The 17934-nt window shown below is 37.1% G+C and overlaps 1 protein-coding gene across 1 annotated transcript in view; it reads right to left on the bottom strand.

The window, feature by feature from the left end:
- Positions 1–17934, bottom strand: part of LOC136874214 (CCAAT/enhancer-binding protein zeta) — a 129956-nt gene that overhangs the window by 69422 nt on the left and 42600 nt on the right. Inside the window, exons 8-9 of the mRNA XM_067147859.2 lie at positions 16543–16690; positions 2448–2618 (exon numbers count right to left, since the gene is read on the bottom strand). Of these exons, the coding sequence (XP_067003960.2) occupies positions 2448–2618; positions 16543–16690 (319 nt within the window). The remainder of the gene's footprint in view (positions 1–2447; positions 2619–16542; positions 16691–17934) is intronic.

Below are 17934 nucleotides of genomic sequence, written 5' to 3'. Positions count from 1 at the left end.
AATGGATCCAGCAAGGTTAAATAAACAAATTTTTAATAAAATATACTACTTGAAAAGCCAGGGGGGATATGCCAAGCAGTTGAAGGAAGAACTCAAGAGGTTAGGAATTGCAGATGAAGAATGTCGTGATAGAGACCAATACAGGAAAAGAATTTCCAACATAAAAGTTCTTGTTGAAGAAAAGAAAGAGCGCAGAGGGCGAAGATGGACCGAAGAAAGATGAGCGCAACAATCTGAAAGAATGAAGGCACTGTAGAGAAAGAGGAAGGAAGAAGGGATGATAGGAAGGAAGTGAAGTGGTATTGGCGTGGTTCTAAGTTTGGCCCGTTCGCAAGAAAGAAAGAAAGAAAGGTAAAAGTTTGTCACTTTCTGCTTTGGTCTCCTTAATATCACTTCGCTACTGCATACTAATATAATAATATACTGCCTAATGCATAACCCAGGTATCCCTGAACTCTAATACCAAGTTCTGAGAAATTCTGCTCAACCATTTACCTGTGATATTGCTACAAACTAACAAACAAACAAAAATTGAACTGAACCTGTTTTTGACCTTTGCATACCTAATCTGAGATAAAAACAAAATATGTGACAAAAATTTGAAGTTTACAGAAAAAATTTGTTATTTTATTTATACAGAAGACCAGCTGTTATGCACCTGTCATTGACTGGTTAGTTTTCATAACTGCAAGAGCAATGCCATGAGTGGCAGCAGAAGAAACAGATCACATTTAACACCTTCTCTCTCTCTCTCTTCCTCTCTCTCTCTCTTATGATTCATTTTGCTGTAACTCTGCAAGTGATTGATCCTTCATGTTATTCTTGTTTCGACAGTCATTATCTTCCTGATGAAAAGGGGCTCATGACTATACAGTTCTGCAGCTTATGTAACAAACCACCATCATCGTCGCCAGTTTGTTACCATGGCAAATGAACAATATTTTTCACTGTCAGTGATGCCCGCTGTTGATGGACTTACACATTAAAATCTAACTTGGTGAGTATCTCCATTATTACAGCTCGTAGAGCAAAAGTGTACATAAATGATTGGAAATTAGATTTGCTATAATTCTGTTCATCCTTGATCAGCCTTGTTCTTATTTGCAAAGTGTAACAAGTCTTATTTTCCCACTTTTCTTGACGTTTTCCATTCTTCAATCTTGGAAACCTTTCTCTTTCTTCATCAGTTATTAAAATGGAGGGATGGGAATCAAGTTACTGCTGAGAAATGGACATTCGTAGCAGGGAATATGTTTTGACAAAAAATTAGTTTATTTGACATGCCTAATATCTTGATGAAGGTGACAAAGTAACTTGTCCCGCCCATTATACATGTACGCATATGTGGAAGATGAGTTATCCAGTCTTGTATGGTTTATGTTTCATGATCCATACAATAATTCAATGTTTTGCTAGACTTCTTTGAATTATGTTGAATTGAAAGTAATTCCGACCCTAAGAAACAACAGCTACAATGATGCTATTGTCCTGTAATACTCTAAATTATCATTACTTGTTTGTGTCTTATGACAACTGTAACGATATAATAAGAAAAAGCACTAAAAAATGCAAAGGCCATACTTAAAATTGCACAAAAGCTCGTAAATCTGGAATACAGACATTAATTCTTCCACGATTCTCTATTTGCAACGGTAAGTCTTGAGGCATGTAGCCTTTATAAACAGAAATACAGTAGAAGCAATAGATGTGTAAAACAGAAATATCATGACACAGTATTGAGCATTAAATATGAAAACTTCTGACTATTGTAAAACGATTATTGAACTACCCTCAACATGCTAGCTCATCCAGCCCATTAGAGAAGTTTCCCTAGGCAGTGAACGAGTCAACTCGTCATTACCCTGAATAAGTAACGACTATTGGCAGACAATACACCAATTCTTACATACAGTCTCGAAACCACAACACTGACCAAGAGAGATAATTCCAAACTCCAGGCAGCTGAAATGAAATTCCTACGCACTATGATCCAGAAAACCAGGAAAGACAAGATTAGGAATGAGAAAATTAGAGAAGTAGGAATAGATGATTCTCTCCTCAATAAGATTTAGATATCAAGACTGAAGTGGTTTGGTCACATGAAGAGGATGCCAGTTAACAGAACTGCAAGGAAGGAATTTGACAGAAAAGTAGAAGGAAGATGACCAGTGGGAAGGCCACAAAGGAAATGGATAGATTTAGTTAAGAACGATGTACTGCTGAGAGGTCATGATTGGGACAAGTTGGTGGAGGAGGAATGGTACAAGGACAGGATGAGATGGAGGAGGCTCAAATACCACACCTAGGAAACTGGAGATGGTTTAGGATGATGATGATGATGATATTGGCAGACAAGTTAACTCATCAAGCCTGGCCAAGAGGTTAAACCACCTACACTAAAGTTACAAAGTACTAAGAAATTAAATACCAAGATTAAGGTAAATCACCTCAATTTTCACATCTTCATAGTGCTCATCTTCTTCATCATCAGCATTTTCTGGGATACTGAAAGTGCTAGCTTTCATCGTCAGTGAAAGTAAGGCTTTGTTATTATGGACTAATTGTGATATCAGGTACAAAATCCCACATACTAATGGAACAGGTACATATAAGCACACCTGCAAAGAGATAAAGAAAGTCTTCAATTTCTTACTCAGTTTGAAATACAATAAGCAAAATGAATTAAGGGAATAAAATTATAAATAAATGAAGGACGGGAAACAACATCGTGATGATATTAAAAGTAAACCATGCAAAACAAATCAACAGTGTTTTACTACATAGTGCTATCCCTTCCAATGGCACTTTAAAAATAGACAAGCATGTCATATACTAGATACAGGAACAAGAAAAGGAACACATGATATGATAAACACAATGGCAGGTCAATGAGGGAAGAGGGAGCATCAGAAAGAAAAGACAATGACAAATATAAAAACACGAAAGGACAAGGACAAATCTCCGTATCTTCATACACTGCCATTTTTTAACAGACAGGCTCTCCCTTCATCAATCCCATTTCTTCCACATCCAACTCTTCTCAGCCCCAGATGAACTTGTTTCTGCTTCCCAGCTTCATCAGGAGGGCAAGCATAAACAGTCACTGAAGGGCCATCTTGACAAATCTTCAATCTTGATGCAGGAAGTGTGGGATAAGAAGAAAGCTGGACAAAAATAGGGAAGGGAAGAAACATAAGAAAGATAAATACAGGTGTGTAAGATTAGGAACTCAAAACAACCACAAATGGAGAAAAGGATTCCAATGCCCTGGAAAAGAACAAATAAGTGTCGAATCAAATCATATATAACAGAGACAGAAACAAGCACATGCAACATCACGTGACCACAAAAAGCAATTCTCCACTTCGCATCATATCGGTACACCACATTCATAAACACGTCATAAATAGGAAGAGGTACAGAAACACACATATCGAAGAACATACTGACAGGTTAGTGTAAGCAAAGGGAGCAATAGAAACGAGAAAAAAGAATAAATACTGTATATATGCGAATAAACCCCCCAACAAATCAAAGGGAAATTTTGATTTTTTTTTTTTTTTTTTTTTTTGTAATTGTATAGCTCTGTTAAATATTTATATTGAAATTACAATAAATTATCAAATGAAGTAACTTGTCGCATCGTAATCTTCACTAGTAGAGCCCTTTTTTTTATTTTATTTTTTAAAAGTTGCTTTACGTCGCATCGACACAGATAGGTCTTATGGCGACAATGGGACAGGAAAGGGCTAGGAGTGGGAAGGAAGCAGCCATGGCCTTAATTAAGGTACAGCCCCAGCATTTGCCTGGTGTGAAAATGGGAAACCACGGAAAACCACCTTCAGGGCTGCCGACAGTGGGGTTCGAACCTACTATCTTCCGAATGCTGGATACTGGCAGCACTTAAGCGACTGCAGCTATCGAGCTCGGTCTAGTAGAGTACAGCAGCATTTCAAAATATACTTACATGTAGTTTATAACCAACTTGCGCGAGTAAATATGAATTTTTCTGGGACGGAAATTATTTCATTCAAAAACACACCTTACAACCAGTAATTTTTAATTCTTTCTTGTTATAATGTTCAACTGACACATTTCACTCGTGACTGCACATCTAAGCTGTTTCGTTTTACACACTGAAGGGGGGCCTCAAACAGAGGCTGCTACCCCATGCAGACCGGATAGTTCAAACCTCCAAGAAAGAAATTACACTGCTGCACTCAAACTATCAAAACTCGAAAAGTATTCAAGATGTTGACCTCACACTTGGAACATGTACTCACAAGGTTGCTTAGTAGTCTGTATAGTATGATACCTTTCAAAGCAGTGGAGTTTGTGGCTCCATTTAATAGTCTATCTAAGCACAGTGTAGTAGGAATGCCCTGTTTGTGCCTTTGGTGTACTTATTGTAATCAAGTATGCAAGGTTACGGTTGCTTCCCATTTAGTGTTAGCCATTTAGCATTAGAAATGTCCAATTCACTGTCACTTGGTACCTATGATAACCGGTCTGCACATAATTAATCGCAAATATTGGTATCCATCAGCAACTGAATGTGTGTGACATGTTGACATCCACAATGGAGCTCCAGGGAATAGCTCTACCTATCTGATATTAATTTGTTAAAAACATGAAGGTTTAAAAAAGAAAAATACAGCAATAGCAATAGTTTTTATTCCATAACTACACCGTTTGGAACTCTCAAACTCACCAGCTATTGTATCAATTATCAAGGAAATACAAGGCGCATAAAAGCGAGAATTCTCGGAGCCTGTCACCTATTGTCAACTGAGAAACTACAAGAGTTCTCAGGGCTCCAATGTGGCATATCAGATAACAAATCTGCATATAAATGTTGAAATACTTTGTTGTCACACAGGGCACATTGCCATGGGCACGCCACCATGTCAATAGTCTCTAGGTGCATGCGTAAGATTACCCGTGTACATCGGTTGTTTTCATGGTTAAAATAGTTGTAAAAGTGGAAAAAAATTATCGGCACTAACATCAATGATATGATAACAAATAGTTTAAACTCTAGCTAACAGACAGTGCAATAAACTGAAAGCTTCAACTCTCCATCTGGTGTTGCACTGATGCATGTAGAGTACAGCAGTACAACATCAGACGGAGAGCTGAAGCAACGGCCGGGAGACTACTCCCAAGAAATATGAGGCAAGAGTGACACTTCCAATATTAGGATCAAGTTGCAAACCACCTAATAAGCACGGTCAAATGAAAGACATCCATACTCTTTTTTACTCCAATAAAGTGTCAAATTTTACTGCAAACATCTCCAGTTTTCTTCATCTGTACATTACACGGAATCATTTAAACAAGACAACTCTATAAGAGGACGGGAATATTTTTTTTGTTTTTCTCAGTAGATTTGAGATCGCATGCTAACACGACGACTATATTTTTAAAAATATTTGGATATATTATCACAAGTGTTTTAGGCAATAAGTTTTTAATCTAAGACTATATATAGTTAATTTCATCCCCCCATCCCCTTCAAGACTTTACAGAGTCAATTTTTTTATGATGGTCTGAATGTTTTAAGACTAATATGAGAAGAATATGTTTTTATACCCTTTAATTATGTCACCTGAACACGTAACTGATGTTTAGTTACTAAACGAAACATATACTACTGAAATGTAAACTTGCCTAAGGCAAAAAATATATTGTACCGATTAGGTGGATTCATAGGTTTACTTCACTTTACAATATATCAGTATGGACCATGAGGTTGATAGTTTGCAAGTAAAAATTCCACCTAATTCGAAGAACTTCTCGTTTCCGGAAACATGAAGTAAGGTTTTGCATGTTATTTAGTTTAATTCGAAATACGGACAATTCATAATTCGAAGAACAATCAAGAATCAAGAATCTTTATTTGCTATTGACCATATACAATGAAATAGGCTTCGTCAACTGATAATAATTTATTACTTAATATTACTAAGGCTAAATGAACATCCACCTTTTATTAAAACTTAATACTAACATTATGCATTTTTAAGAATTCAGAGGTATTATAAAATGGATTTTCTATTAACCAATCATACATTTTTCTTTTAAAATTATTTAAAGGAGTGGACTGTGCAGAATGTGGTAATTTATTAAATAATCTTAAACAATGATTTTACGTGAGTGAGCAGTTTTTGACAGCCTGTGAATTGGGATGTCAATGTCTGCTTTGCCCCGAGTATCATGAAGGTGAATGTTTTCCCTAGTACTGAATTCATTTATGTTGTTTTTAACATATGTCAAAGATATGTAAATAGTATACAAATTTATAATTGTCAGTATTTTAAGCTTAATGAAGAGAGGTTGACAATGGTCAATTGCACCAGTCCTACACATTGTTCGGACAACGTTTTTTTGTATTAGAAGAATATTATATACCGTAAAACGGGGAAACTTCGGCCACTTTTTCGTATATTTTTAAAACTAAAATGTGAAATATTCCCTCTAATTTTCTGAAAAATATAATATAAGTCCTGCCATGTTTGTTCTTCATTTCTAAATATGCTTTTTTTTGCTAGGGGCTTTACGTCGCTCCGACACAGATAGGTCTTATGGCGACGATGGGATAGGAAAGGCCTAGGAGTTGGAAGGAAGCGGCCGTGGCCTTAATTAAGGTACAGCCCCAGCATTTGCCTGGTGTGAAAATGGGAAACCACGGAAAACCATCTTCAGGGCTGCCGATAGTGGGATTCGAACCTACTATCTCCCGGATGCAAGCTCACAGCCGCGCGCCTCAACGCGCACGGCCAACTCGCCCGGTTTTCTAAATATGAACATAATTCTAATTCTTATGCAGGAATGAATTATGATTATCGAAAGAGTGGCCGGAGTTACCACATCTTTTGGGGTAACTTTGACCACCATAACAATAACTAAAAAAACTAAGTTTTCTTCGATGTAGTGCTACTTCAGCCACTGCGAATGTTTTTTAAAAACCTGAAGAACACCCAGTATTAACAGTCACAAAAAAATTAAAATGATTTGTGGTGAAACAGAAGTATAGTGATCAAATTCACATTTTCCATAAAGAAGAGACTATTTTATTCAGCCTAAGCGTATAAGCATTGTATGACATTACAAATTATAGTACGCGCACCTTTTAGTGATACACGGACACCCGAGTGCTGAATCGGTCGACCTCGGATATCTTTGAGATTCGTACTGGAAACCTTTGAAACACAAACTATGAATCACTTATGCATCACTGTGTGACATCTGGTGTACACTTTACGCACTAGTACTGTTGTTGTTTACACAGCAAAGCCAAACTAGAGAATTCATGCTAGGAACAAGGTTTGCATCGAGAAATGTTATATAATGTGTGTATGACACAGTTGTTGGCTTAAAATAATAAAGGTTTAAAAAAATTCATATCAATCGATCATATTATAGATTCAATTCAGATTTCATTTCCATTCAGTTGGCAGTAATTCCGGAACCAGGAAATCTCCCTCCTTATCCCTCAAACCCGTACAAAGAAATATCGCTAAAAGGTGTGCGGACTAATGTTGCATTGCATAAATATTTTTAATATTACAGAAGATAATAAATGAAAGGTGTGAAAATCATAAAGCCCAATTAATGGAGAGAAAAAGAGATCGGAAAAGAAACAATCTTGTAGACTGTCCTCATAATACACTGTTTTCTAAATTAGAAAATATCTGGGCCGTCAATCAAATTCTTAGATGTGCATCGTCCATGTCAACTGATATCTGTCTATTTATCATTGAAAATGGGAACTGTCTTTCCCCTCACTGTCGGGATAAACTTCCCCATTTAATGTTATTGTGGCTTTATTAATGTCTTCTAAAGCATTCTTGAAGTAAACAGGATTGTAATTACAATACCTGCGGCCGCGTAATTTTTCCTGTATGTTCTTGGCATGGCCGAAATTACCCCGGAAGGGGACAACTTTTAACACAAAACTATTCCCTAAAAAACCTATTTAAATAAAATGCATCAAATTGGGTTGATCAGTTACCAGACGTACTTACATTTTGACCCCATAAACCACTGGAATGGAGAATCAAATGCTGGGGCTAGAGAACAGTTTGTTTTCTGCTGTTACCAGACAGGACAATAGTCGGGGCTGCAAAAAAAATTGATTGACTAAGAAATGAGCCCGCCAATGTTCTTTGGACTACCGAGTGTTGATAGAGCATTCTTTTGTACGTGCATTTTAGTTGTTGCAAGTGGTTTATCTTTTTCAGTATAGGAGGCAGGAGAAAATAAGTGTTGCTATTCGTCAGTGGCCGAAGTTACCCTGTATGGCTGAAGTTACCCCACTTTACGGTACATAAGAAGAATGCCCCCAAAATAACAGTCCATAAGTAATGTGTGACTGGAAGAGACCAAAATATGCCATCCTTATGTAGTCACTGCTAACTAAATCCCTCAATTTCCATATCAAATAGGCCACTCTTGATATTTTTTTTACAAACATGATCAATGTGTGTTTCCCAGTTCAATTTGGCATCAATATGAAAACCCAAAAGTTTGACTGACTGACTTTCAATATCTTTGGATAATCCTAGTGTGAGAAATTGAGTTTTATCCTCATTGCACAACAGCATATTGGATGAAAACCAATGCATTGCAGTTGCAAGAGCATCCTGTGACATCTTATGCAAACCTGAGATGCTCTGGTGTTTTGTAATTAACATTGTATCATCCGCATACGATATAAAAGCATGACATTTGACATTTTGCAGTAAACCATTGACTGCCACAATGAATAAAAATGGACCGAGGACAGAGCCCTGTAGCACACCAGCTGTAACATTCTTTAACCTTTACCACTCGTCTGTCGGGTGAGGCCCGACATTACGATATTCCCGTTCCGGTCGCATGTCGGGGGAGACCCGACATGGAATTTTATCGCCCACCACTCGTCTGCCGACTCTTAGCCGACAAAATACACGATGATATACTCTACTGCCATCTTTTGGTTCCGCGTGGAACTTTGTAGAATCCAGATACTATTCGACAGTCAGTCAAAAATCCATTATTTAGATGGCAGTGTAGCCGTCAGCTGTCAAATTACGCACATGAAAGCTCGAGCGATAGTAAACAAACATGGCTGCCATGTGCTCTTCTAGTCATATATATGTTGCATATGTCAGGCAACACACAAAACCTCAGTATTTTCGCACCTCTGCTCCTAATGAATATATCTAATAGCATTTCACGTTGCCTAAAAGTGAACTGACGATGGTCGGTTTGTGTACCGTAACCAAACATGTACCTTATGCTGACGGCTGGCACAATTATAAATCAAAAGATTCGGATTTCAAGAAATTGCCGTTTACAGTGGTTTCAGCCTACAAACTACCGCGAGGTATGAAAACAGAGACTGAATAGAGTTTTTCAATTGCTTTTTAGCGATAATTTGTACACTAAATTATTAACGAAACCAATCAGTATGCGATAACGGTAATAATAATAATAATAATAATAATAATAATAATAATCCAAAATAATTCGTCTTAAATTCCACATATTGCTTTTATTTGCTCCAGTATAGCTTGCTGTAAACGTGTATAGCCTAACCACATCATTTAAAACCAAGTGCTATCTCCAAAATCGTGAAAGATTAATACAGGTCATATAAGACAAAAATGTACATTTAAAATACGAGTAGTAGAGGCAACGCAGAGAACTTTAATTCGAGGGGTAAGGGTTAAAGTGGAGTACCTATTTTTTATTGAGTTAAACTGATATCTGTTATTTAAGTATGACTTAATTATGTTCAGTGAGGGATACTCGACACCATACATCTCAAGCTTTGCAAGTAAGATTACATGATTAATACAATCAAAAGCTTTACTTAGATCACATAACACCAAAGAGATCGCCTGCTTATTTTCAAAAGCTGTTAATATCTGATTAACAATTTTAAGAACAGCAGTAGTAGTACATTTACCTTGTCAATGTCAGTCCCATTACTGAAATTCAAACTTTCAATTCAAACTATTCTTGACATTTTAAAAAAATAGCCTTTTACATGTAATTTAAATTTAAAATTTCCCTGTGTCAAGATAGAATACAACTTCTGGAATATGCAGGAGTAGCTTTCCGCACTTTCACTCACTTCGGTGTGTCTACAGTGTACTTCAGAGTTGTTAAGTTCAGTAAAAGCATAGTGTTTTTTTTTTTGTTTTGTTTTTTTGCATTCTAGTAGTTACTCATTTTACTGAACCTTTAGTGAACAGTTATGTACCCTGTAGTTATATTTTACTACATGCTGTCAGGGAAAGCGGAGAGCATGGGGCTGACCAATCCAGCACGATGTGAGAGGCCGTTAAGGGAAAGAAACAGAGGCCACTATTACAACTTTGCCAGAAGCGCCCGCGCACGTTTTAAAATTGTGTTGAAATCCACATAACATTGAAATACAGAGCTTCGTATCTTATAGTTCGAGTATGGCCTGTGGATGAGTTTTATTATTTTTATTTATTTAATTATTTATAATATTTTATTGTATCTTCAATGTAGTATGATGCATATAATGCATATAAAAAGTGCACTGACAACAGACCGAAAAATCATTTGTTCAAAAGTAGAGTTACACAACACATTTGTTCAGTGTTGGGTATTCACCTTTTACGTAACAACTGAGGAGAGTTCATCTTATTACATCTTTATGGAGTCCGTGAACTGCTTTTGTTATACAGTTCCTTTTGATTTGTTTGCGTGGTAATTGAAAAGAGATGGAACCAGATGACTGGGTACTGTCTTTACCTTCCTTTACTATATGCTGAACAGTTAGCGTACAAACTTAACAAGCTTCCGACACTCTCTGCTGCACTTTATACACACTCACTAAAGGGCCATTATTTTCTGCTTCCTTTTGAAAATATTCATGAACATTGCTGATCATTTTTCTACCCTGGCTCCTTATCTCCTTCCTCTTCACCATTGTAAGATATATAGTGCAGTTATTACATATAACAACAACAGCAGCATAGAGCAGTGCAAATAGAAACAAACTAACATCACATCACACGATATGAACATGCTAAGCGAAGAACGCAGTAAAGGACGTGGCAAGAATTACTCATAAAACAAGAATTATCCTAAAACAAACTTGTCAAGCAAGGTCTTAGTAATACCGAATACAGTAGAGACAATACGTGACACTCAGCAAGATACTGAGGGACAGCTATTAGAGCGCTCTCTAGTGGACTCACCTGAGAAATACTGATTCTGTCATAAGAGCATGTGTATTTGTGTGTGAAGTTTTTGGTGTTATTTATGCGTTTTCAGTGAGTTGACATAATTAAATAGTAGCGTGTGTCATTCCTTGATATCTCCTCTCAACATGAGGGGAAAGGAATGTGCTGTGTTTGGCTGCAATAAATATGAAGTAGAGAAGAATGCACGGTCTTTCTTCCATTTCCCTCGTGACAAGAAAATGTAAGTAATATTGTGTTTGCATATATATTCCTCCAGTGACAAAGAGGTTTTTATAGTACTTCATAATCTTCTGACATGCTTGACACATATTTTAACTGGCTTAAAATGTAATACACATATTTTATTGTATAGTGCAGCAGTTAACCTTCAATACCGATGTATTGTTTGTAGGTGTGATCTGTGGGTTTGATTTAATTCAGGAAACTACATATGCATATGAGTGTGGCTGGTTGTGTTCCAAGTTACCCCATTTGGAATGCCGTAATGCGTTGTCAAGCACTGAAGAAAATATGGGTGATTTAAGAAATGTACATATTTTGTTGAAACAATATGATGATGCAAATTTGCTTTACCCTAGTGTAAAGGCATTATGGCAAGAATTGCTTATAGGGAAAGTTTTAATGTTTTTGAGGCAAATTTATAGATTTTCTATCTGTTAGTAGGCTTCAAGTTAAAATTGTCCAGCTTTTAAATGTAAATTCATTTAATCATGTGTGTAAGGAATGAGCTGATATTTTTAATGACAAGTGTTTTAATGTGATGATACAATGCTTTTAAATGAGAAAAAAGAAAAATCTAGCCGTGAACGTTCAGGCAGGAATTTTAAAGCTAAAAACATAATGCATAAATGAAAGATCAAGCCTTTTCACAGCAGTCCATTCCACATCTCGATTATATGTCTAATTTCAGTCTTTAAATAATAACCTGTTAAATAACTCTTAATTCATTTATCCAGAATTGCTTTAGCAACTTTGAAGTTAATATCTTAGTAACACTTTCTTTCTAGACGTAATTTATTTATCCATTTCCGTATATACATTTCCATTGATATTTGAATTTAGAGCAAATTTTCAGGTCAAGCCACTAGGAGCGCCACTTGTGACTTGTTTCCCATTTTAACAAGGCTAAATCCGGAAGTGTCGCGTATTGTCTCTACTGTATTTGGTAATATCCACACGCACACTGCAAGGCTACTCGACAACACAGCAGTTCACAGAGCGAAGTGAGCACAGCAAACTTCCCAGGCAACTGAGTAGTTCTCAACGCCACTGCCAGGCGATCTTTTGGCTGACTGAACAGTAAAATACTGCGCGCACCCCACTTCCCCTGACAGCATGTAGGCTGCCCACCATCAGAGCAGAAAAGACCTATAATACTGTATTTTAGGTTATTGTTAGTTATGGTATTTTAGTTTAGGGTACACATGTTCATTCTTTCAGACACAAGTAAAAAGATAAAAATTATAAGTGAGATCGAGAAGGATAAAAAACAAACTGAAATACAAAATAATTTGGAATTCCTGTGTCCACGCTTCAACATCTTTTAAAATCCTTAGAGCGTAGAAGCTCAGGAAATGCAGGGTGCAAATACTGCAAAGGGAATGAACATTCAAGGAGCTAAATACTTTGATTTGGAAGTGGATTTGATCAAGTTGTTTTGGCATGTTCGAGCAAACATATCCCTGTTGATGGAGAGGTTATTATGGAGAATGCAAATGAATTTGCATTAAAGATGGGACTGGCGTTCGTGTTCAAATGGGTGGCTTCAGCGTTTTATGGAATGCAACAATATCACGTAGCAGGCAGTGTACGCAGAAGCAGAATCCGTGAACAATGTGATGCCAACAGTTGGCGAGAAAGCATGGCTCATATCATCAGTTCATACACACCAAACAATTCTATAGCAATTGATAATTTTCATCATTTTCATACCCATGTTGACACTATCCAGAGAACTGACTAATACAGTCAATGCCGATGAAAATGCATTGTTTTTTAAATGCCGAACCCAAACGGACTTACGGTTTTAAAGGAGAGACGAGTCGTGACAGAAATTGTACAAGGATAGGGTCACTATCCTGTGTTGCAATGCAGGCGGAAGCCTGAGACTTCCTCTACGTATCATAGGGAAGTTTGATAAGCCACGATGTTTTAAGGGCATCGGGCACTTTCCATGCACATACAAAGCATCTAAAATTGCACACAGTACAGTAATCTAATGAATAGAGTACTTGCACAGGGGGGCCAGCATAGATTTCTCCCTCGTCTTTGAAATATGTTTTTTTTTTTCCTTTCCTGGCCAGAGAGTTATATGTATGAGGTGAATATATGCACCTTGTTGGATACATTTTGGAAATAGTTCTTTTCCATTACATCTGAAAGGTTTAAACTGTGAAGCAAGGTGACTGCATGTAGTGATGGGTCTTACAATATTTCGTGATACGACAAGGGTTAGCATTTCTGAATTATGAGCTGGTCAATTTGACATCCGATTTCTGCATCCCAATGACTTCCAATTAACAAGCTTTTAGTGTAGCTGTTGGCTTGCATTCGGGGGATAGTGGGTTCGAACCCCACTCTTGGCAGTTTAGAAGTATTTTCCATGGTTCTCCAGTTTCACATCAGGCATATGCTGAGGATGTACAGTAGAAGTCCGCTATAGCGAGTACGGCATATAACGAGAACTCCGTTATAGCGACGACTTTTTTCGGTCCCTTCAAAATTCCTATATTAAACTGTGTATCGTCCTTCGGTTACAGCGAGAACCCTATCACTGGCGCATCCGTTACTACGAGCGATTAAGCGCGCGTGATTTTTTCCGTTACCAATATTTATGCACCCCAGCGATGATATTGCATGCGATCGATTACCTTCGGCATCGTTTCCTCGCTATGTGCACTAGCGATTTCTCTCGTTGACATTCGAAGGCGATGTCGGAGTCGATTAATAATATCCGTCGACAGCTGTTCCGTAAAGAAAATTCGAAATGAAAGAGAGCATATTTTCATAATAAATGCGGAAATAACGTGTCCAATAACGGTTGTTAACTCGTTAAAAATTAAGGCTGACTAAACGACCGCTTAATTTTGAGGCTAAATACTGCAATTAAGTAAGAATGAGATACACCTCGAGATATGGCAGAGTGCTTAATTGATTTCATAGGGTAGTTTGTATTTTGTCGTGTCTGGTTAAATTACGGAAAGGCTATTATGAAAATTTATACCGAGAAAGGTATAATTTCTCTACCGGCGCTTGAAGTGTGTTTTCATCGTATGTAGGATACGTGACGCTGTTTGAATAAGAAAACTGAAACGTTTGTAACAAGATGCGATCGATCATCTTCGGTACGGTACAGTTTTCTCACTTTGTGCATTTGCGAGCTCTCTCGTTGACATTCAAAGGCGATGTTGGAGTTGATTAGTAATACCCATCGACTGCTGTTCTCTAAAGAAAATTCGAAATGAAAGAGTATAACACGTTTTCGTAATAAATGCGTAAATAACGTGGCCGATAGCAGTTGTTAACTCGTAAAAATAAAGACTGAATAAACGATATCTTAATTTTAGTGTTATATACGGAAATTACGTAAGAATGTCATACACCTCAAGATATGGCAGAGTACATCACTGATTTCAGAGGATATTTCATATCTTCTCTACATGCGTTTCAAATATGTTTTCATGGTAGGCTACATATACGGTTAGGTTAGGTGACGCTGTTTGAAGAAGAAATCTGAGGTGTTTGCCACAGAAATCTCTGGAGTGATACCGTATTTCTCCGAATTAAAGACTTTTTTTTTTCGCAGAATCTCATGCGAAAACTCAAGGGTTGTTGCATTCGCGGCCTAACAGTGAGTTAATGGATATCACTGGCAACTACCGCGGTAACCACGCTGCTTCTTTTCACACGCGCACAGAACTCATTGACAATAAACGACCGCCTCTTTACTACACATCGCTACCGGTTGTACAGTGTACAGTACCTGTGTGTTTCTCAAATCTGCAGAATGGCGTCAAAACATGCGACCCTTCGAATTCTAAGAAAAGCCATGGCTACTCAGTGGCAGAGTCATAACGCGTCTATTGTACTTGACGCTTAGCAAAATTAATGTTTATAGACAGCAGGAATATTTTCATGATGGATAGTCGTATTGTAAAGATACGTGGAAAAGGTATTGCCGGCAAATTTTCAACGGGTTCTAGTCGATATTTTGATGCCAATTTTAAGTTAATGTTTATTAAACACTCGGAAATGTAGAATAATTGTGCAGCCGCAAGAAAATACGGCATAGGCCTAACTAAAGCCAATATTTGGCGTTAGCTTGAAGACAAAGAGCTAAAAAAACGCGTACTGTACAAAAAATGCATTCAGTGGTCCGCAACAAGGACGCTTTAAAGAAGTCGATGATGAAATTGTGAGGTATGTGCACGAAAAACGCAAGGGCGGTTGGCCATACCGTGGCGCAATAAACTCGTTCGTTGACTTTCAACGTTCGCGATTAGGCCTATACATCGCTAGCCGTTGAATTTGGTCGCACCCGACAAGCGAGACGTGCGTGTAGCGGTAGCCGGTTATATCTGACGCTGCATTAAAATAACAGTTTTATAGACAGCAAGAATAATTTCCTGATGGATCGGTGTATTGTAGAGACGCATGGAATCGGTATTGCCGGTAAATTTTCAACGAGTTCTCTTCGGTATTATGATGCCAATGTTAAGTTAATGGTCCCTTAACCCGCGGAAATAAAGAATAATTGTGCAGCTGCATAAAAAAATGAAATACGGCGTGACGAAAGTAAATGTTCGGCGTCTAAAAATAGTCTAAAAATGCGTAGGCCTGTACGATTTTACAAACTTCTTTTTGAGCTTGATTAAATATTTTTGAAGGAAAAAGTGGGGTTCATCTTGGATTCGGAGAAATAAGGAACTATATTTTTTTCAGAATGAAATTAAACATACACTTTTACGTAGTATCGGATTACAAAAAATAACAAACAAGTAAGCCGTAGTGTGGATATCATCTGCGGTAACGCAAGTTTTGAACAAACTGATTGCCGTTTGATACCGATTTTAAAGTGCATGAAGGGTTTTCCGACTTTTATGCAAAAATCGGATATAACGACAATCCGTTATACCGAGTAAATTTTTCGCTGTTATAAATTCTCGCTATAATGGACTTCTACTGTACCAAAATTAAGGCCATTGTCGCTTCCTTCTCAGTCCTAGCTCTTTCCTATCCCCTTGTCACCATAAGACTGGCCTGTGCCAGTGCGATTTACAACAAATATCACATAAACATTTTCATATAAACTCACCTGAAGCAGTCTTTTAATGAAAGCTTTCACTCTGTTATCCGAAACATCCTGCTTTAGCGCTCGGAAAACAAGGTTAAGGAACATAGCTTGATGAGATGATGAACAAAGCTGAGGGTCCACTAACTTTTTATATAAAGCTGAATAGAACCTGGTAAAGAAAAAATGAGTTTCCATATTAACAAAATACAAATTACTAAATTTAAAGAAATGTAAATTACATTAAAGAAGGTAGAAAATTATTTTTAGAGTATACAGCATTGTAATTCAGAAGCATTCATTTCAAGAGAGCTAAACAGGTGACAGTTGTAACATTTTGCATGCTCAAAGAAAAATGAAACTTAAAACAATTCTAATATTACACACATCATTGTTCAGAATGAATATATTAAAATCTCACCGCTCACCACCCTCTAGGACCCCGGTACCACCTAGGGGTGATGAGGTGAATAACCTTACCCACCAGGGTGAGAGAAGAAGAGAGAGGAAGAGAGAGAGAGAGAGAGAGAGACCCTGGTGAGAAGGTTGTTAGCGTGTCCGCCCCAAAATGGGAGTTATAGCGAACACGAGGGAGAAGATGGGCACAAGAAGAGCAACAACAAAGTACAGTCACAATATTAAAAAAACAAGAAACCAAAGAAAAACTTACCGGAAACAGCTGAGGAAGACGACTTAAAGGCCGTGGAAATAAACGCACAAGAAAAACGGTGGCAGTGCTCCACCGAACGTGGCGAATGAAAACCGACACTTCAATAAGGTTGAAGAAATTTAATGGAAGGGCAAAAGGTAGGTAACAAACCAAGTCATTAAGATGATAAAGCCTAAGTTTATTTTAAAACGTAATGCCAAAATGTAAATAAAATCAACGTAAGGTTGAAAAATGGAAAAGGAAATTAACAATAAGTAAAATAAATTAGAATATACCCAGGTGGGGTTTAAAAGAAAATTAATTCATTACTAAATAACAATTAATGAAAAATAAATACTCTTTAACAGATAATAAATAGAGAACTTAATGAAAACAACAAGAAAGAAAGGGTGACCTCCGTACCTAATTAAATGTGATCAGAAAACAACGGAAAACCAATAGACTTTCTTACATAAATGTTACCTTTAAATTAAATGTGATCGATCACGGATAGTTAAATAAATTTAAGAAAGTATTAAGTTAACAATTATTCCATAAAATGGATCTTCAACGCGGTCGCTTCTCATAATTACCAAATTTGAAATCGTTCAGTTTCCACCAAGGACAGTTTCCAAGACAAACAGAATTTTACGTTAAAATACCTCCTCACGCGGGGCAAGGAAATGGTAACACAACATAAAAGGAGGAGAAAATAAATAAATTAATTTAAACAGTAAACGATACACTCAACCCCGAAATATATATAA

This window comes from Anabrus simplex, chromosome 1, assembly GCF_040414725.1.
Source record: "Anabrus simplex isolate iqAnaSimp1 chromosome 1, ASM4041472v1, whole genome shotgun sequence".
In the NCBI taxonomy this organism is placed as follows: domain Eukaryota; kingdom Metazoa; phylum Arthropoda; class Insecta; order Orthoptera; family Tettigoniidae; genus Anabrus; species Anabrus simplex.
This window is presented reverse-complemented; position numbering and strand designations above follow the sequence as displayed.